Source organism: Tyto alba, unplaced genomic scaffold (genome assembly GCF_018691265.1).
Source record: "Tyto alba isolate M040663 unplaced genomic scaffold, T.alba_DEE_v4.0 Super-Scaffold_12, whole genome shotgun sequence".
NCBI classification, from domain to species: Eukaryota; Metazoa; Chordata; class Aves; order Strigiformes; family Tytonidae; genus Tyto; species Tyto alba.
Window position 1 is genome coordinate 6,839,580 of NW_024881274.1, and position 27,226 is coordinate 6,866,805.

The following is a 27,226-nucleotide window of genomic DNA, read 5'->3' on the forward strand; positions in this document are numbered from 1 at the left end:
CAAGCCGGGCACCCCCACCCCGCCCACGCCCTGCAGCCTGGCACCCGAAACGGGCCTGCACCCTGCAGCCTGGCACCCAAACTGAGCCTGCACCTGCACCCTGCAGCCTGGCACCCAAACTGAGCCTGCACCCTGCAGCCTGACACCCAAACCGAGCCTGCACCCTGCAGCCTGGCACTCAAACCGAGCCTGCACCCTGCACCCTGGCACCCAAACTGAGCCTGCACCTGCACCCTGCAGCCTGGCACCCAAACCGAGCCTGTACCTGCACCCTGGCACCCAAACTGAGCCTGCACCTGCACCCTGCACCCTGGCACCCAAACTGAGCCTGCACCTGCACCCGGCAGCCTGGCACCCAAACTGAGCCTGCACCTGCACCCTGCAGCCTGGCACCCAAACCGAGCCTGTACCTGCACCCTGCAGCCTGGCACCCAAACCAAGCCTGCACCCTGCAGCCTGGCACCCAAACTGAGCCTGCACCTGCACCCTGCAGCCTGGCACACTAACCGAGCCTGCAGCCTGACCCCCCCAATACCTGCAGCCCCCAGCGGGGCCAGGGCCCGGGCAGGACCTGGGGGCACGTAGGGCGGGCGCTGCCAGGCTGAGCAGAGCAGCAGCCGCGGGGTGAAGCCCTGGGCCAGCGCAGCTCCCCGGGGCAGGGGGCCCGAGGCTTTTGCTGGGGTCACTGCAGGGAGGGCTGTGCGTGGCACAGACACCGGGACCAGCAGCCCCCCTGGGCTCTCTGGGCTGGATCCAGTTGCGCAGGTCTCTGCCACCACAGGGCTGCCCCAGAGCCCCCCCACGGGCCCCCCCAGAGCCCAGCTTCACCACCCTGGCCTTTAGCCAGTCACCCCCCGGCCTGCTCCCCACTAAAGCCCAGCCCGTACCCTGCCAGTGCCAGGCACACCCCATGCCCGCTGGCCCAGCACCAGTGTCCCTGCCCCACTGGCAGCAATCCAGGCTCACAGCATCCCCCCCCCCCCAGCCAGCCCCAGGTACCGCCCCCCCCACCAGCTTCTCCCCTACTTGCAGCAGGAATTTTGCTCCAGGCTTTTTTTCCAGCAGCGATGGGGGGAAGGGGCCCGGTTTCCATCCCTGGCGGAGGTTTCGGCTGTGCTGGGGGGGGGATGCTTTGTGTGGACCTTGTTCAAGACATTGTCTCCTGCCAGCGGCCTGGCTTGCCCCCACCCCGGCAGTAGCTGCCCGCACAGCAGGTTCCCCGAGCACCGCAGCTCACCAGCCCTTAAAATAAACCTTAACAAGCAGGAGGGGAAAGGGCCAGTCCCTCCCGTCTGGTACATTTGTGCCTCAAAGGCACAAACAGACAGCCAGATGCTCCCAGTGCCCCAGCCAGCCCCTCAACTGGTTAAATATTCATGGCTGCTCCTTCTCCAGGACCCCCGAGGAAACAACAGCAACTTCGCAACCACCAGACTCAGGGCTGTCATCAAGCAATCTCTTTAATGAGGATTAAAAATAATAGTATATAAAAAAAATCAATCCCAGAGCACTGCCCTTTTTTTTTTTTTTGAGAGAGAGAGATAATCCTCCTTTATTTTGCTTCTGTTTTTTTAAACATTAAAAGCAGCCCTCACTGGAGCTTATCCTTTCCTAAAGCAGCGGATGTGCGCTGGAGCCAGGCGGAGGGGCTGCTCCGTGGCAGCCGGCACCCGCCACCACCAGCCACCCTGCCCGCGGTGGCCCTGCCCGCGGTGGCCCTGCCAGGGGACAAAATACCACAGGGCCCCTGAGCTCAGTGTGGGGAAGAGCCGAGCTCCTGCGTGGGCCCGAGGCTCTGCTGGTCCTCCCATTCCCGGCGAGGTTTCTGCTGTCCCCCTCGCACTGGCCGCAGGCTGTGATGGCTAAGGTGTCCCTGGGGACAGGCAGGGGCACCGGCCCCGCTGCGGCTGCCTGCGGGCGCTGCCCAGGCACTGAGTGGGGCGAGCTGCTGGCGGCAGGACCCGGCTGCCTCGTGATGCTCACAAGCACCCACAGTCCCCCCCCCCCATGCCCAGAACAGCCCGGCGAAGGGCCAGGGCTGCTGGTGAGCGCCCAGGGCTGGGATGTGCTCCGTGTCCTGCTCCATCCCCACGGGCAGCACCGAGCAGGGTGCCCACCCTGCAGGGTCTCCATCCGCTCCACTCAGCCAACCCCCCCGGGGCTGGGCACCCCCGTCCCCCGCAGGGGCTCGGCCCCCGCTCCCTCGCCAGCAGCTGCGCACCCCACAAACCCCGAGGCGGGCGGGCTGCGGCCCCCCGGGCTGCCCTAGGAGATGACCGTGCTCTGGATGAGCCGCAGCAGCCGCTCCTCCCGCAGGACCCTGGGCATGGGGCGGGGGGGGCCCAGTGCTTCCCGCAGCCGGGCGAAGGCCCCGGCCCCCACCAGGTGCAGGCGCAGGGGCCCGATGCTGCCCTTGAAGCGGAAGGATTTATAGACGGGGAAATCCTCCTGGAGACACTGGTCCAGCTGCAGAGAGAGGGCGGGCTGCCCGTGCTGGTCCCGCACCGACTGTCCCAGCCGAGCAGCTGCCACCCCCCCACCGTCCCCAGGGCCCCGCCGGTGGCTGCAAACCCCGGGCAGGGCTGGGCTGTGCCCGTGCCCCCCCAGCCCCCTCCCACAGCAAAGCATCCCCGTGTCACAGAGGCCACCGCATGGCTGCAGCCCCCCCGCTGGCCCCCTCACCCACCCCCCTGCCCCGGCCCCCTTACCCTGTAGCGCTGCCCCTCCGACAGGTCCCGCAGGCCCCGCAGCTCCACGAACACCTCGTAGTGGGGGGCGCAGACCCCCGACGTGGCACCTGGGCAGCATCGTGAGGCTGTTAGAGCTGCCTGCAGCCCCCCAGCCGTACCAGCCGAGCAGGGCGCGGGGGGGGCCGGCAGAGCCCTGGGCAGCGCCAGCTGCGCTTTCGGGGGGGTCTCGGGCAGCGCAGGGGACACTCACCCAGGAGGCCACTCTCCACGCAGACGTAGTCAACCAGGCGAGCACCTGGCCACATGCCCACGGCGCGGCACAGGCTCTGGCAGAACCGCTCCTCGGGGATGCTCTCGCCCCGCACGCTCAGCGCCTGGCTCTCCCTGCGGTGCGGGGGGCCCGGGTGGGTGCCCCATACCGGGAGTGCCACCAGCATCGTCCCATCCCAACACGGGGACCCCCACGCAGCCCCCCGCAGTGAGGGGCAGGGACTGGGGTGCCCTCACCTGCGCACGGGCTCCACCACGGGACACTGCTTGTGGAAGCCGGCCACCCTCAGCACCTCCCCTGTGCGGCACCTGCGTGGGCAGGGGGGTGTGAGGGGAGCCGGTGCTGGGGGCATGGGGCTGGCAGCCCCCCCAGACCATCACAGCAGGGAGGAGGCACCTGTATTCTCCGGGCTGGGCCGTCAGGACCAGCCCGTACTCGCGTCCCTCCCAGAGCTCCCCCAGCAGCACCGTCCGCGGCTCCTCCTCGGCCGGGCAGGGCAGGAACTCGAAGAAAGCCCAGTCAGGGCACAGCAGGAACCGGGGTGCTGGCTCCTCCGGCCACAGGTTCACACCGAGCAGGGCTGGGCAGAGGGTAGCACACGTCAGTGTGAGCCCCCCAGACCCCCCTGTCCCTGCCCACACAGCCTCTCCCCCCCTCCAAGGGGGCACTTGTCAGCCGGTGCCAGGACAGAGCTGTTTTCAGAGAGCAGGGAGGGATGCGGCACAGAGCTGTGCCTGGGTCTGCACGGGCAGGGGGGAGTTTGTGCGGCGGTACAACAGCGGTTCCCCCCGTGCTGCTGGGGCAGCCCCGCGCAGGCGACACTCACCTCCCGCCGCCCGGTAGAAGGGGCAGAAGAGTGGCAGCCCCTTGCAGTCGGCCTGGCGGAGGCCGTCGCAGTAGAGCCGCTCCGCGCCGTGCGCCGTCCCCACCACCACCACCTCCAGCTGCGGCCACAGGCGCTGCACGATGCCCTCGAAGCCACGGGCACACTCGGCCCGCAGCTCGGCTGCCCGGGCAGCGTCGGGGGCCAGCAGCGCCTGCAGCCGGCCCCGCGCATCCTCGGGCAGCCCGGGCTGGGGGCTCAGCCTGCCCAGCGCCAGGTCCTGAGCCAGCCCGGGCCAGCCGGCACGCAGGGCGGCCAGCGCGTCGTGCAGCTCGGTGGCCAGCCCGGCCTCCAGCACGCGCAGGGCGCGAGCCCGCAGGGCGAAGAGGAGCTGCGCCCGCAGAGCGGCGGCCCGCGAGGGCAGGGTGCCCGCCTCGGCCGGGGTGCAGTACAGGGTGGGCAGGGGCCAGCCCGCCGGGGCGCGGGGGTGGTCGGGCGCCCAGGAGAGCAGGGCCGTGGCCCGGGGGGCCAGCGCCTGCGGGAAGGCGTCGCGGAGGGCGGCCAGGTAGAGCAGGGACCCCTGCGCGGGGAGAGGCGGGGGTCAGCGTCGCCCCCCCCGCCCCGCGCGGGGCGCCCCTGCCCCCCTCCCTGCCCCCCCCGCCCCGTACCTGCAGAGGGGGGTCGGTGGCCCAGCAGCCGCGGAGCAGAGCCCAGGGGCGCAGCGGGGGGACCCGTCCCCCCGGCGCGCCGTCGGGGCAGCTCCGCCCCAGGGGGTGCCGCTCCCGGAAAGCCTCGGAGCCTGCCGAGAGAGGCGCGGGGTGAGCGGGGGGGTCGCGGCGCCGGGCGCCCCCCCGCCCCGCCGCCCGCCCCTCACCGCGGGCCGTGCCGGGGGGCAGCAGCCGCCGCAGGCGCCGCTCCTGGCTCGGCCGCACCTCGCCGCCCCCCCCCGCCAGCCGCCGCCGGGACCAGCCCGCGGCGCGGAGCAGCGCGCAACGGGCCAGGCGGTGCCGCAGCGCGGGGGCGGCGGGCAGCGCCACGGCCACGGCCACGGCCACGGCCGCCACGGCCACGGCCACCACGGCCACGGCCGGCAGCATCCCGGGCCGGGTCCGCCGCACCGGGCGCCCCCCCTCGACCTCCGGCACGGCCCCGCCCCGGGCACCGGCGCCGACCCCCCCCCCCCCCGGCTATTCCGCCTCCGGCAGAAATGACGGAGAATGACCGCGACCGGCACCGCCCCCGCCGCCAGCTCCGCCTTTATTTTTATTTTCGTTTTCTCCTGTCTACCAAAAACCCGACGCGGACGCGGCCCCGGCCCCCTCCCGCCCAGCGGAGAATTAAATCGCAATTAAAACCCAAGAGCAACGCCCCCCGTTTTCCACGCCTCGGCAAGAGAAGGCTCATTAAAAAAAAAAAAAAAAAAGTTGTACAATGTGTCTGGTTTGCTTTCCTTTTCCCCGGGAGAACGTCCCCAGCACCGCCCCGCAGCAGCAGTGCCCCCCCCGGGCCCGGCTCTGCCTGTGCCGGGGGCTGCCGGTGGGGGCCCGGCCCCTGCTCGCCCCCCCAGCGTGGGGGGGGGGCGGGCTGTGGACTCCAACCCCGCGCTGGCCCGGGGCACCGGGCGCCTGCTCGGCCTCATGCAGCGATCGGGGAGCGGGGGGCCACCCGTGTCCCCCACAAGCCCGGGCCCCCCCCCACACCTCCCAACACTTACCAGGGCAAGGGCCTGCCTCCTCCCCAAGACACACGTGAAACCCAGAGCTTTTGTGTTACAAAAATATTCCGTGCTTTATTTACTCTGTGGTAGAAAAATAACATGGCCAAGACCCCAGAGCTTCTCAGCCAGGGTGACAGGAGAGTCGGGGGGGTGCGGGGGCTGAGGGCTCCGCTCCCCCCAAACCGCCCACACTGCCAGGCTGCCCTCGCTGGGTGCCCTCACGCCCTGCCTCCCTCCCGCTCCGGGGTGGGGGGGACACGGGGGCCGGGAGCCGAAGGGGCTCCCCCATCCTCAGGGGGCCAGAGGAGGAGACGAGGTCCAGGAGGGGACCCCGCAGCTATAGAGCAGAGCACCAGCATGGGCCGGGGGGAGCCCCGGGTTCCCCCCCCTCTGCCCCGTGCCAGAGCCCGCTGTGCCCACACACACCCTGGGAACGGAGCCACGGGGTAGAACACGGCAGCGACACGTACATCCTTAGTGACGACTGCGAAAAGCGAGCCCCACAAACCCGAGGTCGGAGCCCGGGCCCCCGCCCCGAGCAGCTCCGCGGCGGGGAGCAGGGGGGGCTGCGGGGCCGGTGCTTGCAGAAGCGGAAAGCCGAAGCTGGGCCTCTTAAAAGGAACATACAGGAAAACCATGCGACAAATCCGCTGCTGTTTATACAAGGGCATAAACACCAAAGAGCCGGACCCCAGCCTGCGTTTCGGGGCAGCACAGAGCAAATCTCCGGGGCAGGGCCCACCCGGCGCCCCCCCGGCACAGAGACACGAACACAGCACAGTCCCCGCAGCGCTGGGGGCGGGGGGCCGGGCGCTCGCCCGTCACGACTGGGCGTGGGGGATCCACTGACTGTCCATGGGACGCCGCAGCAGCTCCTCCACGTGCCTTGCCACGTCCATGGTGTCGTCCAGGTCGAAGTCACCCTCGGGGTCCAGCACGGCCTCGGGGCTGCGGGAGGCATGGGTGAGGGGGGGAGCGGCCGCGGCAGCACGGGGCCGGGGGCCGGGATACCTACTTCTGGGTGTAGACGTTGTAATGGGGCTGGGAGCAGACGGCGGGCGAGGGAGCCTGGTCCATGTAGGTGGCCCCTCCGGGGGCAGAATCACCTGATGCGCTGACAAACCTGGGGGGACGGGGGGGGAGGGGGCTGATGAGCGCTGGCATGGGACAGGATGGGCTCCCCTGGGGTGACACTGCGCTCCGGGAATTCCCACCCCCTCCCACCGGCATCTCCCGAGGCTGGCGGGGTGCCCGCAGGGGACCCAAACCCCACAGCCACAAACAGGGACAATCTGCGGGGTCCCCCCGGGTGGCAGCACGGCGAGGGGGGCATCCACCTTCCCGGGGAACACCCGGCCCTGCCTTGGCCACGGGCCCACGCTCCTCAGCCCCCGGCACCGGCTCAGCACCGGCGTGGCCAGTGGCAGTGCCAGAGCCCGAGAGCAGAGGTGCCCGGGGCTGGCGGCCGCCCTGGCCAGCTCGTCGGGGACGATCCCACGGGACTGCCCCCAGGGGCTGCGTTCAGGATCAGGCTTACTCTGGCACCACTTGCTTGATCTGTGGCTTCACGTATCCATCCACGGCTTTAGCTGGAGGAAGGAAGGCAGCGCTAAGGCCCCGAGCCGCGGGCACGTGCCGCAAGCCTGCGGTGGGGCTTGGGGGGCTCACACGCGCGGCCAGCTGCAGAGCCCCCGCGGGGCTGGCTGCGGCCCACGGCGGAGGGGTGCTGAGCACCCTGGCTCACCCCGCTCGGATGCATGAAGGAGAGGGACACGCGTGGGGTGAAGGGGCAGCGCTACCTGGCGTGGACTCACAGAGAACCGGTGTGTAGTACTTGGAGAAGACCTCGTCCTTGGGCCGGTCAGGGAACACGTAGATGAGGTAACTGAGGTCCCCGAGGCGGTCGGCCAGGGAGCGGATGGAGAAGTCCCGGGTGGTGAAAGGCATCAGGTTCCAGAACATCCTCTCAGCTGGAAGACAGGAGCAAGGACTGCGGTGACGCCCAGAGCCACCGCCGGCCCCCGGCCCCGCTGCGGACGCGGGCTGCGAGATCACCTCGCACGTCAGACACCGTTTCCCGTGCTGCATCCTTCCCCTGGCAACATTTAGGGACAAAAGGCAGGTCGCCGGAAAACAGGATCAGGCAGGAGGCACAGCGAACGCGAGGCAGGTCTGGCCCCATCCGGACACAGGGGGGGCAGGTCCCCCCGGGCCGCGGGGGCTCTGCGGGGCTCCTCGGCCGCGCGACCCTCCGAAGGACGCTCAGGAAGAGCGGCGACGAGCAGACTTGCTGCGGGGGGTCGGGCAACCCGTGCAAACCCCGTGGAGTGGGAAGCACCACGGAGTCACCGCGTTTCGTACGGCCCCACGGTTGGGCGGGACGGTTTAGCCCGGTCCCACGGACCCGGCCGTGGCTGCAGCGAGCGCCGGCAGCGCCGCTCCCCGCAGGGCAGCCGAGGCATTCCCGCAGGCTCCCGCGCTCGCCCCTTCCCCGAGGAAGGCTCCCGCATGCCCGGCCGGGACAGGAGGTGCAGGAGCAGCAGCACCAGCCCCGTGGGCACGAGACGGCCGAGCCCCCCGCCGCCGAGGCCGGGGACAGTGGGGCCGGGGGGTGCCGGCTCCTGGCACACACTCACAGGAGTCGAACTTCCACGCGATGGTGATGCCGCCGATCTCCGAGTCGCTGAACCGCAGGAGGAAGGTCCCGTCGGGCTTGTTGATGAGCAGGTCGTGCGCCTGCTGCTTGTTGACGAAGCCCAGGATGGCCCTAGGCACAGCGGGGGTGTCAGGGCCGGGAGGCTGGGGGCCGGGCAGCGCGGGGCAGGGCGGCTCTTACCCGTCGTTCCAGTGCGGCTTCAGATGCTTCTTCAGCACCTCCATGACCCCATCAAACCACTGCCAGAAGGTGTAATTCCTCCCGGGCAGGTTTTCCTGTTGGAATCCCCAGAAAATGAGCACTCCTACCTCCAGCCTCACAGCTGCTGTTAAATAGCACAAGCGACTGGTGCAGTCGTGGAGACTCGGGGACCCGGGCTGCGGGACGCCCGCCAGCGCTGCCAAACCGGCGGACACAGACCCCGTCTGCGGGCCCTACAGCACCCCGAGTCCCTCCGAGCGAGCAGGGTGACACTTCCCGCCCCACTGCAGCCGACGGCCGACTCGCATTTGCATCACTCCAGCAAGGAACGGCTCCTTGGGGGGGGGATGTGCCCCATCCAGGCCCCCCGGCACGAGCACTGGCACCGCGGGCGCAGCAAAGCCCCTGTCCCAGCGCGCAGCGGGACGCCGGGGCTCCGCGGCTCTCCCAGCACAGAGCCCAGCCCGCTCACCCGGTTGAACTGGGACCAGGACACCGTGGTGCTGCTGTAGTCCTCCAGGTGGGAGCTGGTGCTGTTGAAGAGCTTCTGCGCCAGAAACACCAAGTTCTCCTTGGTCAGCCCGCGGCTGCTCTGCACCTCCGCCTTGAACTTCATGTTGAGCGCCTCGCAGAGCTGCGGCCACTGCACCTTGTCGGGCACGGCGAAGGGCACGCGGCCCTGGGGGGGCACAGCTCTGGGTCAGCACCGAGCCCTGCCCGCCGCCTCCACGCACGCCACGGCCGGGCCACCCAGCCCAGCTCCCGCAGCCCCCCCGGGGCCTGTCCTGCCCCACCACAGCTGGCACTCACGGGCTCGGCGAAGGCGTTGTCCCAGAGCACGGTGGCCGTGGCATTGTTATCTTGGCTGCCGTGCACGATCACCACCACTGGCAGGGACAGCGTCTGCCGGGAGGAAGACGACCAGGATGGGCTGTGGGGCACCGCGGGAGCATCGCTCATGGGCACCCCCGGGCCACCCCAGCCTGCACGGCCGCCCCACGGCCCCGCACCCCTGGGCACAGTCCCCGTGGCTCGCACAGGCCCTGCAGAGGGGACGTGGCTGGTGGCTTTACCTTCACCTGGAAGACCAGCTCGTTGCCACCAACGCTGAACTGCGACTCGAAGAGGATGGTGAACTTCTCCTCCGTCACCGACTCGGCCCCGCGGCGGTCCGAGCGCTTGATCCGCTTCAGGGACTGCGGGGACACGAGGGGTGAGCAGGGGAGGGGGGGGGGACAGATGAGGACATGGGGGGGGCACCGAGGTGAACACAGCGGGGATGCAACACGGATGGGGGCACGAGGGGTGAGCACAGCGGGGCGGGAGGGTGGGGAGGGGGAAGCCGGCCGCGCTCACCATGTTGCGGAAGTGGGCGCTGAGCGTCCCGGTGGCCTGGTGATACTCCATCACGCAGCAGTTGTTGAGGATCTCCCCGCTGCTCTCGCTGCCGCAGGGACACACAGGGTCGGGGGGCCACCAGGGATGGGAGCCCAGGCGAGGTGCAGCCCCCCGCCCCCGCCGTGCCCCCAGCTCCAGGTCCTGCTCCCCACCGCCTCAGCAGCCCCGTCCCCCGCCACAGCGCACCCCCAGCCCCCCCGGGCATTACTTGCGGGTGCTCTCGTTCTTCAGCAGGGCCTTGGCTTGCTGCTCGCTGATGATGGTGGCCTTCACCTGGGGGGGGTTCATGTGCACGTTCAGCTTCCCCCCCACCAGGAGCCGCACGGTGGCTGCGAACTTGGTCTGTGTCTTCAGCACCTGGGGGGGCTGCTTCTCGATGATGAAGGTGCTGGGGGGGCACGGGGATCAGGGGCAGGCAGGCAGAGCAGCCCCAGCCCGGCCCCCCCCGCCGCCGAGCCGGGCCCCTGCCGCTACCTGGTCACCAGGGCGGAGATGATGTCGGTGATGGTGCCGTTCAGCTCCGAGAGCATCTCCTCCACCGGGCCGGGGATCGGCAGCTGCTGGCACAAGTGCTCGGCCCGGCGGATCTGCTGCCGGTTCTGCCAGATGATCTCCGCCAGCTTCTCGCACCTGGGGGGGAGCGGGGCTCAGCACCGCGCCGGGGCTCAGCATCCCGTCCCGCCCCGCCGAGCACGGCCGGTGCCGGCACCCACCAGGTCTGCAGCACGTCCAGGGTGCCCTCGGGGGGACCCCCGTTCCCCGCTAGCTGCTGCCGACGCTTCCACTGGATCAGCTCATCATCCAGGATGGTCGTTTGCTGCTTGTGCAGCAGCTGCAGCGTCTTCTGGTGCTTCTCAGCCAGGTCCTGCGAGGCGGGACAGTGTCACGGGGCGCGGGGACGGCGGCACGGGGCGCGGGGACGGGGCGGCAGCACTCACCACGCGGTACTGCTGTAGTGTCTGGGCCTCCCGGTGCAGCCAGGCTTCCAGCGACGCCTTCTTCTGCTGCAGCGTCGTCTCCCGCGACAGGCGCTCCTGGGGGCCCAGCTGGGAGAGCTGGGAGAACTGGGCTGGGGAACGGGGCGCAGCGTTACGGCCAGCCCCGCCGGCACCCCGGCCCCCACGCCTCCCCGCCTCCCCCGCCCACCTTGGAGGCGCATGTTCTCCTGGTACTGGATGATGAAGTACTCCTGCGTCTGCTGCAGCTTCTTGAGCTCGTTCTCCGAGTCCTGCGTGATGAGCCGCAGCTCCTCGAAGGTCTGGTTGATCTGCAGGTGCTTCTGGGACATGGCGTCCACGAGGGAGCCGGCCGGCGAGGGGCTCTGCACGGGGCACGGGGAGCGCTCAGCGCGGCCGGGGACCCTCCCCACCCCCCTGGGTGCGGGGGCGGTGGGGACCCACAGTTCCCTCTGCCTCAGGGCTGCTCTCACGACCCCCCACGCTGGAGACCCCCAGCACCCCCCCGGCCGCGCTGCGGGGCCCGCTCCCTCACCCCCACTCACGTTGTTGGCCTCCCGCACCAGGCGCTGCTCGTGGTAGAGGATGTGCCGGATGCAGCGCACCAGCTCCATGGGGCACCGGTCGTACGTGTTCTGCAGGGAGAGCGCGGCCTGAGCCGTGCGCGGGGCAGGGACACCCCCCAGCCCCGCACAGCCCCCCCTCCCGCGGCCCCCCGCTTGCCTGCAGCTGCGTGGCGTAGTGCCCCAGCTTGATCTTCAGCAGAAAGCCATCTTCGCCCACTTGATGGTCTGCCTTCTTCTGCAGCTCCTGGATCAGCCCCTCCAGCAGCTGCGTCGCCTTCACATTCTCCTGGGGGTTGTCGAGGTCGATGGAGTCCCTGCGGGTGCGGAGCAGAGCGGTGGTCTCAGGGCAGCCCTGGCAGAGGGGGACACCCCCCCAGCACCCCAGGGATGGGTGCTGCCAAGCCCAGCAGCCCCCCCCCGGGGACAGGGACCCCTGCTGACCTACCAGGCCTGGCTCTCGATCCACTGCGACAGGTAGTGCCGCACCTCGATGGGAAAGTGCTGCCCGTAGAGCGCCTGCATCTGCCGCAGGGCTTCGCCCTGGAGCTGCTGCGCCTGGATCCACACCGCCATGGCTCACCACCTGCAGGGAGACGGGCTCCTCAGGGTGCTGTGCCACGGCGGGGTCCAGCCCCAGCCACCCCCGCCAGCCCTTGGCGGGAGCCTCCTGGTTCCCAAAGCCCTTTGCAGGAGCTTCCCGGTTCTCCGGTGCTGCCGGAGCCACCTCCGGCTGCCAAAGGAAAGGCCAGGAAGGGGCAGAGGAGCCCAGCTCTGAGTCACCCCCTCTTTTCTAGGAAGAGCCCTGGGGGGGACCGGGGCCATGAGCGTGCCTCCGCGCTGCCTCTCCACATGGTAATCATTTCCCCTTGCTGCGCCATGGGATCGCAGCCATCGCCGGCCACGCAAATGAGGAAACGGGGCCAGGGGGAGGGCTGGCGAGAAGTCCAGGGTGACGCAGAGCTGAGGCCCCCCCTGCGCTCGCCCCCGCTCCTGCCCACACCCTGGCAGCACTGGCAGGGGGACGGGCAGGAGCAGCCCCGGCCCCGAGTGCCCACGTGGCACCGCAGCTCCCGGCGGGTCCCCGGCCCCCCCCCCCCACGCCACGGGGGAGACGCTGACCGGAGCGTGGAGCTTCCCAAAGCAAGTTTTGGGGCAGCTCTGGCTCCGGGCAGGAGCGCTGCCAGATCCCACGCGGCTCCAGCACCCCGGCTCACACGGGGCAGCTGCAGCAGGCAGGGAGAAAGGGCAGCCGGGGACGGCACCTATAAAAAGCCAGAGCGTCCCCCACCGCAGGTCTGTCGGAGGCTCGGTGGAGCCTGGAAAAACGACTTGGCAGTCGAGTCTGAGGGTGATGCGACGGTGAGAGGTGAGGGAGGGCCCGGGGGGCTCGCAGCGCGTCCGAGCTGAGGATGCAGCAATAAATAGCATTTGCACACAGTCACACCCAAACCTCCCGGGAATTGGTATCGTGCAGAGGTGCCGGGCAGGGGCGTGAGGCCTCGGGCTGCGTCCCAAGGCTGGGTGACCAGGACAGGATCCGGTTACTGCACTGGCCGGTGACAATCAGAGGGAGCTGGGGACCGTGCCGGCGGGGGCTGCGCCTCCCTCCCGCCCCGAAGCGCCTTGGTCGGCCTCAGAAACACCCAACGGCCCGAGGGGCTCCAAAAGCAGCTGGTGCCGTCCCACGGGCAGGGCTGCACGGTGGGGGACAGCGGCAGCGGGTCCAAGCGGGGCAGCCACGGCCAGAGCCCCCGAGCCCTCTGCACCCGCCCCCTGCACAGGAAGAGGAACAATAACTGAGAGTTGGCTAAAAATGAATTTTTCCCCTATGAAAAGGGAGGAACATTTCCACATTCACAGAAATCACCGAGTTGGAAATCCTGCTGGCAAGGAGGGGCCTGAGGAGGCATAAAAACGCAGGCGAGGAGGGAAAGGGAAGGGAAGGGAAGGCGGGATGGCCAGCAGCAGGATGCGTGCTGGCAGTTCGAAATCGCGGGCGCTTGGTAAGGGGCATCGGTGAGAACCGCTGCCACGGCAGAGCCGAGGAGAGCAGCCACGGCCGTGCCAGTGCCACTGCCCCACAAACAGCCAAAGGCCCTGGGGCAGCGGGGACGCCCGCACGGACACGGCAAACAAACGCTGCCCTGCCTATCGAGAAAATGGTGATCTCTTCCCATCTCACGGTGGTGACAAAACACTTCCTACTCCACTCCAGTGTGTTGTTAAGCAACGAGTCTCAGGCTGCTGCTGCGGTGAGCCGGCAGACGCCGTGCTCCACCGGTGCCAGCCCGGGAGCAGGAGCACAAGCATCGCTGCCGGGGCGGAAGGCGAGCCAGCATCACGCCAGCTTTTACCAGGGGACTGTGCAGCGGCCCCCGTCGGCACGGGCTCCCCGGCACCCGCCCCGACCGAAGGCAGGGCCGTCCCCAGGGCCACGCCACCCCAGTGGATAAGCACACCCCAAAAAAACCACTCGTGCCAGGCATGGACACAACCTCCCCAGGCATCACCAACGCAGCAGCGAGCGTTTCTCCAAGCTCCCCAGTTTGGTCTCTCGTGTCTCACCCGCGGACTGACAAACCAAACCTCCCCGCGGGCCGCAGGGCACCGCGAGCACCCCAGCACGAGCCACCAGCGCTGCCCACCGCGAGCAAACGAGGCCGCGAGGCCCAGCGAGGCTGGAGGAACGGCTCAGCTTCGGCAGGAGGGGCAGCACCGTGGTCCCGCCAGCCCTGCCAGGCAGCCCCGCACAGCCCGTGCCCAGCACCATGCTCCTCAGCAGCACCGCTGGCTGCCCCGGGCGAGCGCTCGGGGACCTCCTCGGAGCCTTCGGATGATTTTGCCCCCACACTCAGGGACCAGCTCCCTCCTCACACTCCCCCCCACACACTCAGAAAGTCCCCCCCCCCGGGTCGGGCAGCCGCTGCAGCCTGCTGGCATTTGCCCACCCCGGCGGCCACGTCACTCGCTGCGGCTCCCGCGCCCTGGCAGGGCCGGGCAGCGCGGCAGAGTCGCGCGTTGCCACGGGTCAGCGGCGCCGCAGCCGCCAGCCACACGCACTCGAACAACTGCGAGAGACAGATAATTGCAGCGGTTTAAGCTACTTTGCATTCACTCTCTGGCAGCGAGCTATAACCCACCCCTTACTGCAGCTCGGTTAACCAGCAGCATCCCAACAAGCCACAGCAACGCGCTCACCGGTGACTTATCGCCTGCAGAGCGGCGCAGGCGGCAGCTTCCCGGAGGTAGGACAAGCACCCCGGCCCCCCAGGGACAGCACGGGCAGGGGAGGCGCGGAGGGATGGGAGATGCTGGCGGTCATCACCTCTGCATCCAACAGCCCCGCTCCCCATGGGGAGGCACCGCCAAACCAGCTGGAAAATGGGAGAAACCCACCCAAAAGGGGCTCTCAGAGGGCCAGAGGCAGCGGCAGGGCAGAGATCGGGCAGGGGACTGGATGTGACCACACCAGGGAAGGGCCACAGCCACAGCCCTGGGGACAGGAGCGGTGGCACCTCCCAGCTCTGGCAGCACCAGCACCGGATCACGAGCCACAGGAAAGCCGGAGTGAGCCAGAGCGCGTCCGCGGGCAGACAAAAGGAGGGAAATGCCTCACGGGGCGAGGCCGGTGGTGGCACCTTCCTGCGTGCTGCAGGCACGGCAGAGCCCAAATGTGGGCAGCACCCGCCCCGGGGCCAGCACACGCATCGCCGCGGGATGCTCGTGGCGCACAGCCACCCTGGGGACCTCCCCACGGGCAGGACACCCCTGCCCTGGCGCTGGCACGGCCCCGGCCTGCAGCCCCTTGCTCAGTGCCGTGCCCTGCAGGGCCGGGCAGGGGCCGAGAGCCAGGCAAAGCCCTGGGGGGGCCACGGCAAAGGGTTCTGGCCGTAACCCCCCAGCTCCCGCACACCTGCCCCGCACAGCCCCTCCGCCGCCGCGGCTCCTGCACTGCCCGCTGCTCGCCCGGCCCGGGGGTCTCCGGAGCGGTGTCCTCCCCTGGGCAGGGGGCTCGGTGCTTCGCGCCGGTGCTGGGCTCCGGCAGACAGCAGCCCTGCGCCCGCTGCGGCTGCCTCCGCAGTAAACACACAGACACGTGGTTTCTCGGCACCTCCGGGAGCCCGCGATCGCTTCCAGGTCAGAGCCGGCCTCGCTCGCGGCCGCAGGGCTGGACCCCGCACACCCCACGGCGGGGGCTGCCGGGGGGCTCGGGGGCTGCCCCAGCCAGCGCTGCTCCTGCCCCCCGGCAGCCCCAGCAGGAGGGTCTCCTGAGCCCCCCAAGAAGGGCAGCCCCAAGCAGGCTCCCTCTGGGGCAGGATCTGGCCCCCAGCCGGGCCCTGGGAACGGCGGTGCTGGCAGCCGCTCGGCGCACAGCAGGGCTCCGGTTCCCCCCACACAGACACCCACCCCCCTGCCCGCCCCAGCTCACCCCGGGGGGTCCCGCTGGAGCCCCCGGGCAGCCCGACAGCCCCGCTCAGCTGGACCCCCGCCGAGGGCTCCCCCAGCTCAGCCCCCCTCGCACGTGGGTCTGCCCTGCCCCAGGCGGCAAATGATGCTGCTCCCCACGTCCTGCCCCACAGCTGGGGGGGCACAGAGGACCCCACACCCACCCCATGGACCCCACAGCCCCAGGGCCTTCCCAGCCAGGCGGTCCCCCCGCCACGGGCTTGGCGGGGGCTGGCAGAGCCCCAGGGCTCAGCACCGCTCCCAGCTCCCCCTGGGTGCAGGAGCCGCAGCCCCAGCTCGGTGCGGGGAGCCCCGTCCTGCGGCCGCACTCACCCAGGGTCGGGCCCCGCTGTGCCCCACGCACCGCTCCGACACCCCGGCCCCAGCGCAGCCCGGCCGCGGCTCCAGACGGGCGCTGCCGGCACAGCCGGGCTCCCGGGGCGGCCGTTTCGCAGGCTGTACGCTACAGGAAGGAGCGGAGAGCAGCTATTTCCTTCCAAAATGTCAGCTGCCTGCGCAGGGCAGCCAGCCCGGGGCTGCCGGCAGCTTCCTCTGCCGCTGCTGCGTGCACGGTGCCCGCCGAGGGAGCGGGGCTGGCACCCCCTCCGCACTCCTCCCCAGTGCCAGAGCCGCCCACAGACCGTGCGCCCAGCGGGCCGGGGCGCTGAGCCCCCCAAGCATCCAGGGGTGGGACCCCAGGGACTGATACAGGAGCTCAGCGCGGGGGAAGACAGGACGGGCTCACCTGCACCCCCAGCTCCGCTCACACCCCCCTGGCCCAGGGCACCGGGGCAGAGCCTGCCCCAGGAACACTGGGGTGCTGGCGAGCAGCCCCCGGGCCCCCCAGCCCCGCTCGGAATTGCCAGCCAGCAGTTGGAGCCGGCACGGGGGGCCGCGGAGCTGGGAATGGGGCAGCTCGCCCATTCTGCGCCTGCCTGTGGTTTCCAGCTTTCTGCTGGGAGGCGGCAGCGCCCGCCCGGCGCGGGAGGCGAGCTCCTTCTAGAAGCTCGGTGCTTTGATGGGTTTTGTTTGTCTCCCGCAGAAGAGCGGCAGCAGCCGACGGCTTCGCCCCGGTGGCATCGGGGAGGAGGCAGCCAACCACCCCAGCCCGCACTGGAAACCACCGGGGCCGGGTGAGCGGGGTCAGAAACCGTGGGGCTCACGGAAGAGGCATGGCCGGCTCTGGAAACACAACGTGCCCTCCCAAAGGCAGAGGCGACGGGCCCCACAGCCAGCAAGCAGAGCCGGGACTGGCAGTGCCGGGACTGGCAGCGCATCCCAGCAACTCTGGGAGCCAAAAAATGGAGAACTCGCACCGTTACAGGAACAAGGAAACCCCACGCGTGGCCTGATGCTGCCTGGGGAGAAAGCAGCCCCCCACGCAGGTGGAGATGCCCCAGCCCGGGATCAGCGCTGCCGCCCAAGTGCTGGGGGGGGCTCAGGGCTGGGGGCTGCCTGCAGCTCGGCTCACGCCACAGGCCTGGGGCTCTACCCGCCTGCTGGCATTTGCCGCCCTTAGGAAAGGTTTTTCTCCTCTCTTCAGATTTTCCCTTCCAACCACAGAGGCCCAGAAACCTGCGTCAAACCAAAACCTCCAAAATACCCAATGAAATCCCAGCAAAATCCCTCAAATCCAGAGTCTGGGACCTCAATAGAAAACCAGCCTGGTGCAGCGAGACCCACCCCGGGGCAGCCACGGCCAGAGTCAGGCGCTGCCCTGGCACCGGTGGGATTCCCTCAAATGCCGAGCCCGTAGCCGGGGTCCCCGCGGCAGAGCAGGGGGGGCCACTGGCCACGCTGCCACCCCCCCGGGGGCCGAGCAGAGCAGGGCAGCGCGGTGCCTGGCAGCAGGAGCCAGGCACTGGTGGGCAGGACACACGACACACTGCGCAGCCACACCGGCAGAGCCAAGCGCCCACCCAGGCACAAATTCTGTGTGGATGCTGTGGGATATCTGCTGCAGGGTGACAGGGAGCTCTTGGGGTCCCGGGGCTTCCCCCAGGCTCGGTGGGGGATCCCGGGGAGGGCACGGAGCATCCCGGCTCCAGGCAGGCACTGGTCCTCTCCTGGATGGGATGCACAGCCACCACGTGCCAGGGCACTCGATGAAGGTATTCTTCCTCCATAATAACAACAACTCACCCCAACCCCCCGTAACGCCGTGCTGAGGGTGAAGCACCCACCCGTGGGAGGTGCAGCCCCCAGGGACTCGCACATCACCCTCGCACCCGCTCCAGCCCAGCGGGGGGGGGGGGGGTCCGACTCCAGTCCACGTCTTCCATCCCAGAAGGGAAGAGGCATCACCCCAGACTCGGCCCCGGAGAAGGGCAGGGAGGTGACAGGATCCCAGGGACTCCCCAGGGACGGGGCGGCAGCTTCAGGCGTAGGAACGGGCCAGGCAGGATCTGGCACAAGGGAGAAGCCCCTGCATCCCCGGCACCTGGGTCGTGCTTGTTCTGCCCCTTCCAACAAACCACCCAAGCAGAACCACCACGTCCTGGGGAGCCCGCAGACTCCCCAGCACCCCGGGGTCCCACTGCCAGCCCCCAGCACCGAGGCCACCTCCAGCACAGCCCCAGGATCGCTGCTAATCCCAGCTCAGACCAGCACCAGCCCAGGAGGGACGGGCTGGTCAGAAGGACTTGAGGATTAAGCTCATTCCAGTGTCGAATTAGTCCCGATTGGGGTCTGGAGACACAATTTCATTTTATCTGCCACGCTCCAGTGAGCGCACACAATCGCACTTAATCCAGCCGCCAGCCAGGCTGGATTTGCAGAGCGGGACCCGGGTGGGCCGGGGAGACGTGGCAGCGCAGGCACCAGCCGCATCCCTCCCCCCCGGCCGATGACGCGCTCGTGCTCTCCGTGGGGCAGGGGACACGGTGCAGGAGCTTCCCCACCGCCGGCACGGCCGTCCCATGGGACCAGCCCAGCCTGCACCCCGTGGCACCGGCACTTGGGCAGGACGGCAGCACCCCGGGGGCACCCGCTGCCCTCCCCAGGGAAGAGGCACCGACCAGGCTGCGCAGGGCCCGTGCAGGACCCGTGTGCAGACCCTCACACCCTCGTCTTGGGGAGCAAACACCCATCGCGCGCTGCGAGCGCCCGGCTGGGCACGAGGATGCTCGGGCAAGGGGAGACGTGTCCTGTCAACAAGAAAACTGCTCCCGGGCATCACAGCTTCCCGCCGCAGCAGGCAGACAGCGCCCAGCCCCGCGCTCTCCGGCACCGAGAGGAGTCGAGGTGTGGGACAGGCAGGTCCCCCCCGAGCAGCCTCTGGCACCCCCCACCACGTTCGGCCCCCCCGGGCCACTCGCAGCCGCTGATCTGGGGGTTCATGCCGCAGCAGCTCCACGCAGGGAGATGCTCTCACACCAAGTCAGCAGAGCAGAAGGTGGGGAGGGTAAAGCTTTGCCTTTGGCAGAGCGGGCACGCAGACACCCAGGGATGCTGGCAGGAGGGGGGACCAGTCAGAATGGGAATAAAAAAACCAAACACCAGTAGTTTCTGCAACAGAATTCTTACTCAGAGTGGGTAAACCTCACAGTCAAACCCGGGCAGGGGTTAAACACAGCGCTCATCCCCCGTGCACAGAGACTGTGTCCAGGTGGGAGAGCTGCGTCCCAGCTTTCCTCGCCCTGGGAAGCGCTCTGCAGCCCCGGGAGCAGCAGCAGAGCCCCGGCCTCCGGGCTGCACCGCAGGTGCCCACCAAAGCATTTCCAAAAGGTGACTAATGGGGTTATAAACAGAGCGTGCCAGGTCCAGGCAGCTGTGCCACCCAGAGCCGCAGCCCGAAAGTGCCAGGGCCGCATGTTAACACCACCAAATAGGACAGAGATCATTTTACAGCTGTTTTAGCCGGCGCAAGGGGCTCAGATACGCCGCCAGCGAGAGCTGCCTCTTGCCCTGCTAAAAGCTTTGCAGCCAGTCATCAAGCGAGAGGGACAAAAAGCCAGACGGAGCGTGCCCCCAGCACCCAGCCACTCGGCAGCCAGGGCTGTGCCAATGCCGCGCCAGCTCTTTGAGCTCTGCCCCAGCACCAGCCTTTTCCCCAATTCCCTTCCTGGCAGAGCTGCGCTATAAACCAGTGTTTACATCTCATAACAACAGGAAGACACGAAGTTGTGGCGAAAATGGAGATTGCAAAACTCACCAGTGACTGTTTGAACAGGGTCTGAGCTGTGACCGTGTTACGGTCCAGCTACGCCGCTGCGGCCGCCCCGGCCCCGCGAGCAGCCGCCCCGCAGCACATCGCTGCCCGGCCTGCCCGAAAGCAGAGCTGGCACCGGGGGAAACGCAGGGCACGGAGCGTGCCCGCCTGCGAGCAGCCAGCGCTCCCGGCCCCTCTGGTGCAGCCAGATGGGTGGATTCTGCTTTATCAGCAAGTCAGCTCAGCCCTATCGGCCAGGAAGCCGTGTTCGCATGTGTGCCTCCCCCTCGACATTTCCCAACGCGGCGGGAGAAGCGGTTCACGGCAGCCTACCTTTTATCAGCCAGCAGATGTTGCTAGAACTGTTGCTGCATGTAAAATTCAGGCATGCCCAGCGCCGCTTGGATCCCCGCACTGGCCACGCGGTGCCAGGGTAAACACCCCCACCCCCTTCCTCCCGGGATCAAAACACTTGGGGGTTGCAAAATAGACACCCCATGAAAGGAAAGGCATGCCACAGAAACATTACAGCTGTCGAGGCTACTTCTCCCGGAGCATGCCGGAGCCCCAGGAGCCAGCAGCCAGCACAGCCTCCCAGGCCGCCGAGCCCAGTCCTGACCCGTCCCGGCGAGGTGGGGACCCGCGAGCCCCCGTCTCCGTCCCCCAGCACACACAGCCCCGCGCCGGCTCCCCCACGGCCAGGACCACCGCGGTGCATCCAGCTGCTGCGAGGGCAGCCCCCGCGGGCTGCTGGTGGGAGGGAGGTCCAGCTCAACCCACACGCCGCCCTGCTGTGCCCGGGCTCCCCAGGGCTGCAGTGAAGCCCGTCGAGCGCAGCCCAGCTTACAGTAATTCCTTGCAAACCAGAAAGTCATTTCCCAGCTGCCGGGGCCGCTTTACTGTACTCAGCACAGCACAGTCACCGCTCGCTGCCCCACCGCCCACACCGTGGAGGAGTACAAGGAGCAGGGATTTTTCGCAAGCAGAGTATTTGGGTTTTGCTATCACTCGAGAGAGAGCTGGGAAACCCCACGGCGAAGACCTCACAGCCGCTTTGGAGTCAGCACTTCCCCTGCAGCAAGAGGGGAAGGTCCCTCCAGGGGCTCCGTGCAACCCTGCGCCGAGCATCCCCGGCTGCAGCTCCCCGTCCTCAGCGCCGGTGCCAGCATCCTCCATCCTGCCGCGATGCATCGGCCTCGGGACGAGGTGGGCACACCAAAACCAGCGAGGTGGCTCTAGTGACAACTGCTGGGGGGAAAACACAACACACACACACACACACACACACACCCCCCGAGGGAGGACACTGTCAAAGTGCCACCAGATGCAGAGTGGGTGACAGCCACCCGTCACGCCCCGTTCCCAGCCCAGCTCTCTGGTGTTCCCCAGCACAGGCTGTTGGCACCTCTCAACCTGCACTGGAGCTCCTCCTCCACGTGGTTGCACACGCGGCTGGCACGGCCCCCCCAGTCCCGAGGACAAGCCCCGCTCTCCAGGGACGGTTCTAAAACCCACGGAGATGGTTTCCATCCCCACGTGCAGCACCTCAGGGACCCAGAAACCACTGCAGGTCAGGCTGCGATCCTGACGGCTTTGGGAACACCAGGCCTTGCTGCAGCCATCCAGAGGCAGGTGACCCCGACACCCCCAAAGCCTCCCCCCCTCACCGGAGCCGCAGGGACAGAGCAGAGCCAGGCTCAGCGCCGGGCCCCAAGCAAGACTCCCTCCAGCACGGGATCGCTGCGCTGGTGCGAACACATCGAAGCACGATGGCAAACCGCAGCTCAAAATCGCCACGGAGAGAGCTCCGCAGTGGCAGCCAGCCCTCCTGCACCGGCGCAGGGCCATGCACCCCGCGACAGGCACAGAGCCTTCCTCCCGAGGACGGGGCGCAGGGGGCAGAGGGGCGAAGCCCCCGCAGCTCAGGGACGGTTCCGCGGTGCCCAGGCTCTGCCGAGCGGCACACGCACCGACTGCTCCCGCCAACGCCGGCGGCTGGGGCCCGCATGGATCCGGCTGCAGCCGCAAGTGCCGCCGGGGACGGGGGGCTGGCCACAGGCAGCCGGCGGGGTGAGCCAGCCCACGGCCGGGAACGTCCTCGCCGCAACGAGGTGACCCACACTGCGGGGACCTCGTGTGCCACGGGCCGGCCACGCGGCCCTGCACCGCGCCGCGGTCCTGCCACGGCAGTGCCGAGCCCCGCACCCCTCGGCAACGCACCCCGACAGCCGGGAGCAAACCGGCTGTCGGGCCTGTCCCCTGCCCCTCTGCCACGGGGCTCCCCGAGCGTGGTGGGGTGCGGCGCTCCTGCCAAGCCTCACCCCGAGTTCACGCGAGCCAGCAGCTCCACGCCTCGCCGGCATCGCAGGCGTTACCGCCGTCAGCAGCCCGGGCAGAGGCAGAGCCGGGGAGCCCCTGGCAGCGCCGGCGCCCGCATCCCACTGCAGACACGAGCTGGGCGCTGGAGCCCCGGAGCCGCTCGGCGTCGTGGCGAGGAGCTGCCGGGAGCCCGGCCCGGTGCGAGCCCGGTGGCGGCCGCAGAGCCCTGGCACTCCCGGTAGCCCGCCGGGCAGGTGGCCGCCGCTTGCCCGGGCTCCAAGCCACCCGGCCGTGCCGCGGCCAGCGCGGGAGCTGGGTGAAAGGCCACCGGGCGCTGCCGTCCCCCCGGCTGCCGCCGCTCCCGCCTCGCACGGGGGAACATTTTCCATTCGCCTTCGACCGCCCGGTAGCGCGGAGCCGCGCGTCCCGCCACCGCCGAGCGGGACCCCCGCTCCCGCCGCGCCGCCCGCGGAGGGACACCCCCCCCCCCCCCTCCAACCCCGCCTGCCCGCGGCCGGGGCTCGGGCCCCCCCCGCCCGCCCCGGTGCCAGCGCTCCCCCCGCTCAGGCAGGGCCCGGCCCCGGGGCGGCGGGAACCGGCCCCGCTCCGCTGGGCGACGAGCGCCCCCTCCTCCCCGCCCCGGGATGCGCCGCGGCCCCGGGACGGACCCCCCGCCCGCCCCGGCCCGCGCAGCGACCGCGCAAAGTCCGCGCAACCCACCCCCCCACCCCCCCCTCCGCGCCCCTGCGCGGCCCCAGCGAGGCCGCGGGCCCGGCCGGTGCCCCCGCAGCGCCCCGCGCCCGGCCGGGAGTTACGAAACACCCAAAATATTGACGGCGGGGCGGGAGCGGAGCGGAGGCGCGCCCCGAGCCCCGCGCCCCCGCCGCAGGTGCCCCCGGGCCCGCCGTGTCCCCGTCCCCCCCCCCCCCCCCCATCCCCGGGCTGCGGGAAGCGAAAGCGGCCCCGGCCCCGGCCCCGATGGCGGCCCCGGCCCGTCCCTACCTGCGGCCGCGGCGGCGGCTGCGGCTCCGCTGCTCCGGCGGCTCCCGGCGCTCGGTTCCGCCGCCGCTCTGCCCCCTCCGGCCGCCGCCGCCGCCTGCGCCGCTCCCCCCCCCCCCCCCCCGCGCCCGACCCGGCCCGGCACCGCCCCCCCCCCCCCCCGCAGCACCGCCCCCCGCCCGCCCCCGGCACCGGCTAACGGCACCGGGCACCGGGCACCGGGCACGGGCAGAGCCCAATGCGCTTGCAGGCTTCAGCACCGGCGGCGGGGCACAAAGCGGCCCCGGAGTTTGGCACCGGGGAAGCCCGAGGCGGCACCGGGCGTTGGTGCGGGGCACGGGGGTGCCCAAACCGGTGCCGGGAATTGCAGCGGCAGGAGCCCGCACCGGCACCAGCGCACTGCCGGGAGCCCCCACGGGCCCCGGGGGCCCCCACGGGCCCCGGGACCCCTGTCTGCACCTCTCCCTTCTCCCACATCCCCCTCCGGGTCTCCGGCCACCTCCCCCTCACCGCTGCCGGGCTCTTCCCCCGCAGCCCCGCGGCCGCCCCCCACGCTGCTGCGTGCCGGGTGTCCCCGCCGCGGCGCATCCCCCACGGCCGGAGCTGCCCACCCTGCCCGTTGCACTTATTAATGTTTCTTAATGGTTTGTTTGTGCTGCGCTGCCTGCAGGCCTCGGCTGCCTCCGCTCACCCTGCAGCTCTCGGGGCAGGGGCTGCGTGGGCCCCCACGCCCCAGGAGAGCGGGTTTCCCGTGGGGGCCGTGTGCATCCTGCTGGAGTTTGCATGTGAGGACGAGGAGAGAAAGGAAATCACATCCCGTCAAGTGCAGGATGAGTAACACCATCACCCCAGCTCCCCCCGGCTCCACAGGCTTCCTCCCTTCTGGTAACTCAACCAGCGGCATGCGGGGGCCATCGGGGGCACCCGGGGGGCACTCAGCACATGGGGGGCACCCGGTACATGGGAGGCGCCCAGCACAAGGGGCACAGTGCCAGGGCTGCTCCGGCAGCTCGGGGAAAGGTACCCACGCCGTGGGGCCGGCAGTGCCAGCCAGCCCGGGGGGCTCCTGGGGCGAGGAACCTCCAGAGACAGGAGCCTAAAGGTGGGAGCGTCGCAGCCGTGAGCCACCTCCGGACGACGGAGTCCCGTCAGGCTTCCTTAATCCCGGCACGGGCCCTCCCGGCGCAGCAGCGGCTCGAGCAGGCACACCCACACCCAGGTGCAGCGCCGGGCCGCCGGCCCCGGCCGGAGCAGCCAGGTTTGGGCAGAGCTGCAGCCGGGGCCCCGGCGTCGCGGGGTCCGCGGGGTTGATCGGCTGCTGTGCCAGACCTGGAGTCCCCCCACACACCCCACTGGGGTTCCCCAGCCCCCGGTGTCCTGTTCCCTCGCCGCTGCGGTACCGGGGCGGCCGCACTCGCGGCTGCGGGGCTGCCTGGTGCCGACTGGCCGGTGACGGCGCCGGGCCCCCCCATGCGGAACGCGCTCGGCTCCCTGTTTGGATCCGGACGCCCTGTCCCGCTGCAGGCCCGGGGCCGATGCCGTGAGGCCGCGTGCACGGCCGCGGTCCCCAGCGCTGCCGCATCCTCGTGCACCGGCGCAGGGAGGGTGCTGGGAGCGACGGCGGGGGAACGGCATCAGTGCATCCCTCTCCCAAGCTGCCACGTCCCCCGCAAGCTGTAAGGAGACCCGAGGTGCTACCTGCTCCTCGGGGGTCCCAAGAAGGGAAAGGCCACAGCGGCTGTGAGAAAAACAGCCTGAGGGGCTCTGGCACAGCTGCCCACCCGTACCAAACACCTCCCAGGCAGCATGGGCACCCCGGGGCAGTGGGGCACCCCAGGGCGATGGGGCAGCCCGGGTGTCGGGGCACCCTGGGCAGCGGGTGGCTGCTGCACAGCGGCAGGGAGAGGTGGCCAGGCAGGAAGCAATACTGGGTGTGCTCGTTTCTGCTTGAGCGCTCTCACCAGCCGCATGGGATCTCCTGGGCTTTCACTTTCGTTACCCGTTAATCTTCTGCGGCCTGAGAAAACTCTGGAGGGAAATTCAGGCGGCGCAGGGTGCCATCCTGCTGCGGCCTGGGAGAAGCGTGGGTGACCCCGGCCCAGGGTGGCGAGCACCCAGCACCAGCCCCGGGAAGCCGGGAGAGATGGGCTCCGCTCTCCTCGCCTGAGCACCGGCGCTGGGCCAGGATCGCTCTCGGGACAGTTAATGTGCCAGCGATTGCGAATCGCTCGACAATTATGTAAGAGCACGGCCCCCAGTACTCACATCTCCAGTTTTTATCTGTTGCTTTTGCACTGAAGTCCTCCTCTCTCCTTCGGGAGCATGCAGCCGCGGGAACTGGCTGGAGGAGAAGCAAGCCCAGGAGACAGCACTGGGCGCCCCAAAAGCCAAGGCCACGGCAGGAACACAGCAGGATACCCAGGGATCCTCGCCTGGCTGGCAAAGCCTCAGTCTGCCCGGGGTGCCACGGCCTTCGGGGCTCTGCTGCCCCAACTGACACCCCCAAACAGCCCTTCTGCGGCTCCAGCTCCTCATCGCTTAGCCCGGCCCCACGTGCCCAAGAGATAAATATCTGTGAGCTGGGCAGGCACCACCCCAGCACCTGCTCCCATGCAAATGCCAGCCACAAAATGCTGCTTTTTGGCTCACCTCCTCCCCGCCAGCGCTCGCTACGTGCCCAGAGCAGCCCAGGACGAACGGGATGGCCCAGGGGGTGAGTGGCCCCAGCCCCAGCAGCTCCCAGCTCCCACTAAACCCTTTGTCGCCTGCGCTCGTACGCTCGGGCGGCATCTCGGTCACACGGGGCTGACACATCACTGCCGAGCTGCTGCCAGGAGAGTCCTGGCTGCCTTTCCCAGTGCTCCCACAGCGCTCCAGACCTCACAGGGAGGTGAGCTGGGACCCCAGTGGGCCAGGGACGGGTGCCCAACGTGGGGCCCGCTTCTCCCACGCCAGCTTTTTCCACTAAGACAAAGGAAAGGAATGGGGAAATCAGCAAAAGGACTGCACTCCCTGCCCTCCCTGCCTTGGCTGGGGACACTCATGCTCCAGCAAGTTGCATCACGCTGACAAACGGCTTTCACAATCCCCAGCCCACATAACCCATCGGCGGAGCCATCCAGGCACTGGCTGCTCCGGCTGAGAAAATCAAGGTCACAGGCAGAGTCTGTGGCTGCCAGGTCCCTGGCCGGGCACGGCAGGTCCGGGGGGTCCCAGGGATGCGGCGCTCCCCCGTGCCAGAGCCCTGTATGGCCACACATGCTCGGGAGGGCTGAGAGACATACACAAAACATCCTCTGTTCCCTCTCCCCTTCCTTCTCTTCTCCCTCCCCTTTTTGGTAGGAAAGGGAAAAAAAAAAAAAAAAAAAAAAAGAGGGAGGAAGAAATTAGTGATAGGAGAGAAAGCGGAGAGTGTTCCACGCTGAGGGGGCAAATGGAATCAAATCAAAATGAGTTTCATTTCAGACAGATCCCAAGGAAAACTCCGAGCTGGCTGCTGGAGATGTTACCCAAGAGAAATTCTTCCTTTCTGGAGGGAGGAATGGAACAGGAACAGTGGCTGCAGCAGTAACCGATGGAGAGGCTGCCCCAGCTCTGCCCCAGTTCTGCTCTGGCTCTGCCCCATCAATGCCCCAGTTCTGCCCCAGTAATGCCCCAACTCTGCCCCAGTTCTGCCCCAGTAATGCCCCAACTCTGCCCCAGTTCTTCCCCAGCTCTGCCCCAGTAATGCCCCAGCTCTGCCCCAATTCTGCCCCAGTTCTGCCCCAGCTCTGCCCCAGCAATGCCCCAGCGATGTCCTGGCACTGTCCCAGTGCTGCCCTGGCACTGGTGGTGGCTCTCGGGAACCAGGGGAACACATCAAACCCTCCCAGCGACAGGCAGGATCTCTCCTGGCTGCTCAGACCCTGCAACCACCAGAGGAGGTTCCTGGGCACGGCCAGTGTTCCCCCCTCCCTGTCTCTCCTGGCCCTGCTTTGGTGCAGAGCCGGCTCTGGGGTGGTGCATCGGCACCCAAGGGATCTAACGGGCAACAC

General features: G+C 69.3%; 2 protein-coding genes across 5 annotated transcripts; both read right to left on the reverse strand.

The window, feature by feature from the left end:
* Positions 1–1,442: 1,442 nt before the first annotated feature.
* On the reverse strand, positions 1,443–4,881 carry GHDC (GH3 domain containing). Its single transcript, XM_042787255.1, has 8 exons — positions 4,659–4,881; positions 4,453–4,583; positions 3,788–4,364; positions 3,358–3,541; positions 3,198–3,269; positions 2,941–3,074; positions 2,709–2,797; positions 1,443–2,466 (listed from the first exon to the last, which is right to left on the reverse strand). The coding sequence occupies exons 1-8, from the start codon at positions 4,879–4,881 to the stop codon at positions 2,266–2,268; spliced, it is 1,611 nt and encodes a 536-aa protein (XP_042643189.1). The 3' UTR covers positions 1,443–2,265.
* Positions 4,882–5,546: 665 nt separating this feature from the next.
* On the reverse strand, positions 5,547–25,911 carry LOC116960729 (signal transducer and activator of transcription 5B). 4 transcript variants are annotated; one of them, XM_042787449.1, is made up of 19 exons: positions 25,842–25,911; positions 11,724–11,861; positions 11,436–11,592; positions 11,258–11,347; positions 10,903–11,077; positions 10,695–10,825; positions 10,470–10,621; positions 10,231–10,386; positions 9,965–10,144; positions 9,715–9,802; positions 9,432–9,554; positions 9,169–9,261; positions 8,831–9,037; positions 8,338–8,432; positions 8,138–8,268; positions 7,301–7,471; positions 7,039–7,090; positions 6,517–6,624; positions 5,547–6,449 (listed from the first exon to the last, which is right to left on the reverse strand). In XM_042787449.1, the coding sequence occupies exons 2-19, from the start codon at positions 11,849–11,851 to the stop codon at positions 6,323–6,325; spliced, it is 2,364 nt and encodes a 787-aa protein (XP_042643383.1). In that variant the 5' UTR covers positions 11,852–11,861; positions 25,842–25,911; the 3' UTR covers positions 5,547–6,322. The 4 variants fall into 4 exon arrangements, with proteins under 4 accessions (XP_042643383.1, XP_042643382.1, XP_042643381.1 ...); XM_042787448.1 differs by lacking the exon at positions 25,842–25,911 and adding an exon at positions 23,196–23,273; XM_042787447.1 differs by lacking the exon at positions 25,842–25,911 and adding an exon at positions 16,058–16,403.
* Positions 25,912–27,226: the final 1,315 nt, after the last annotated feature.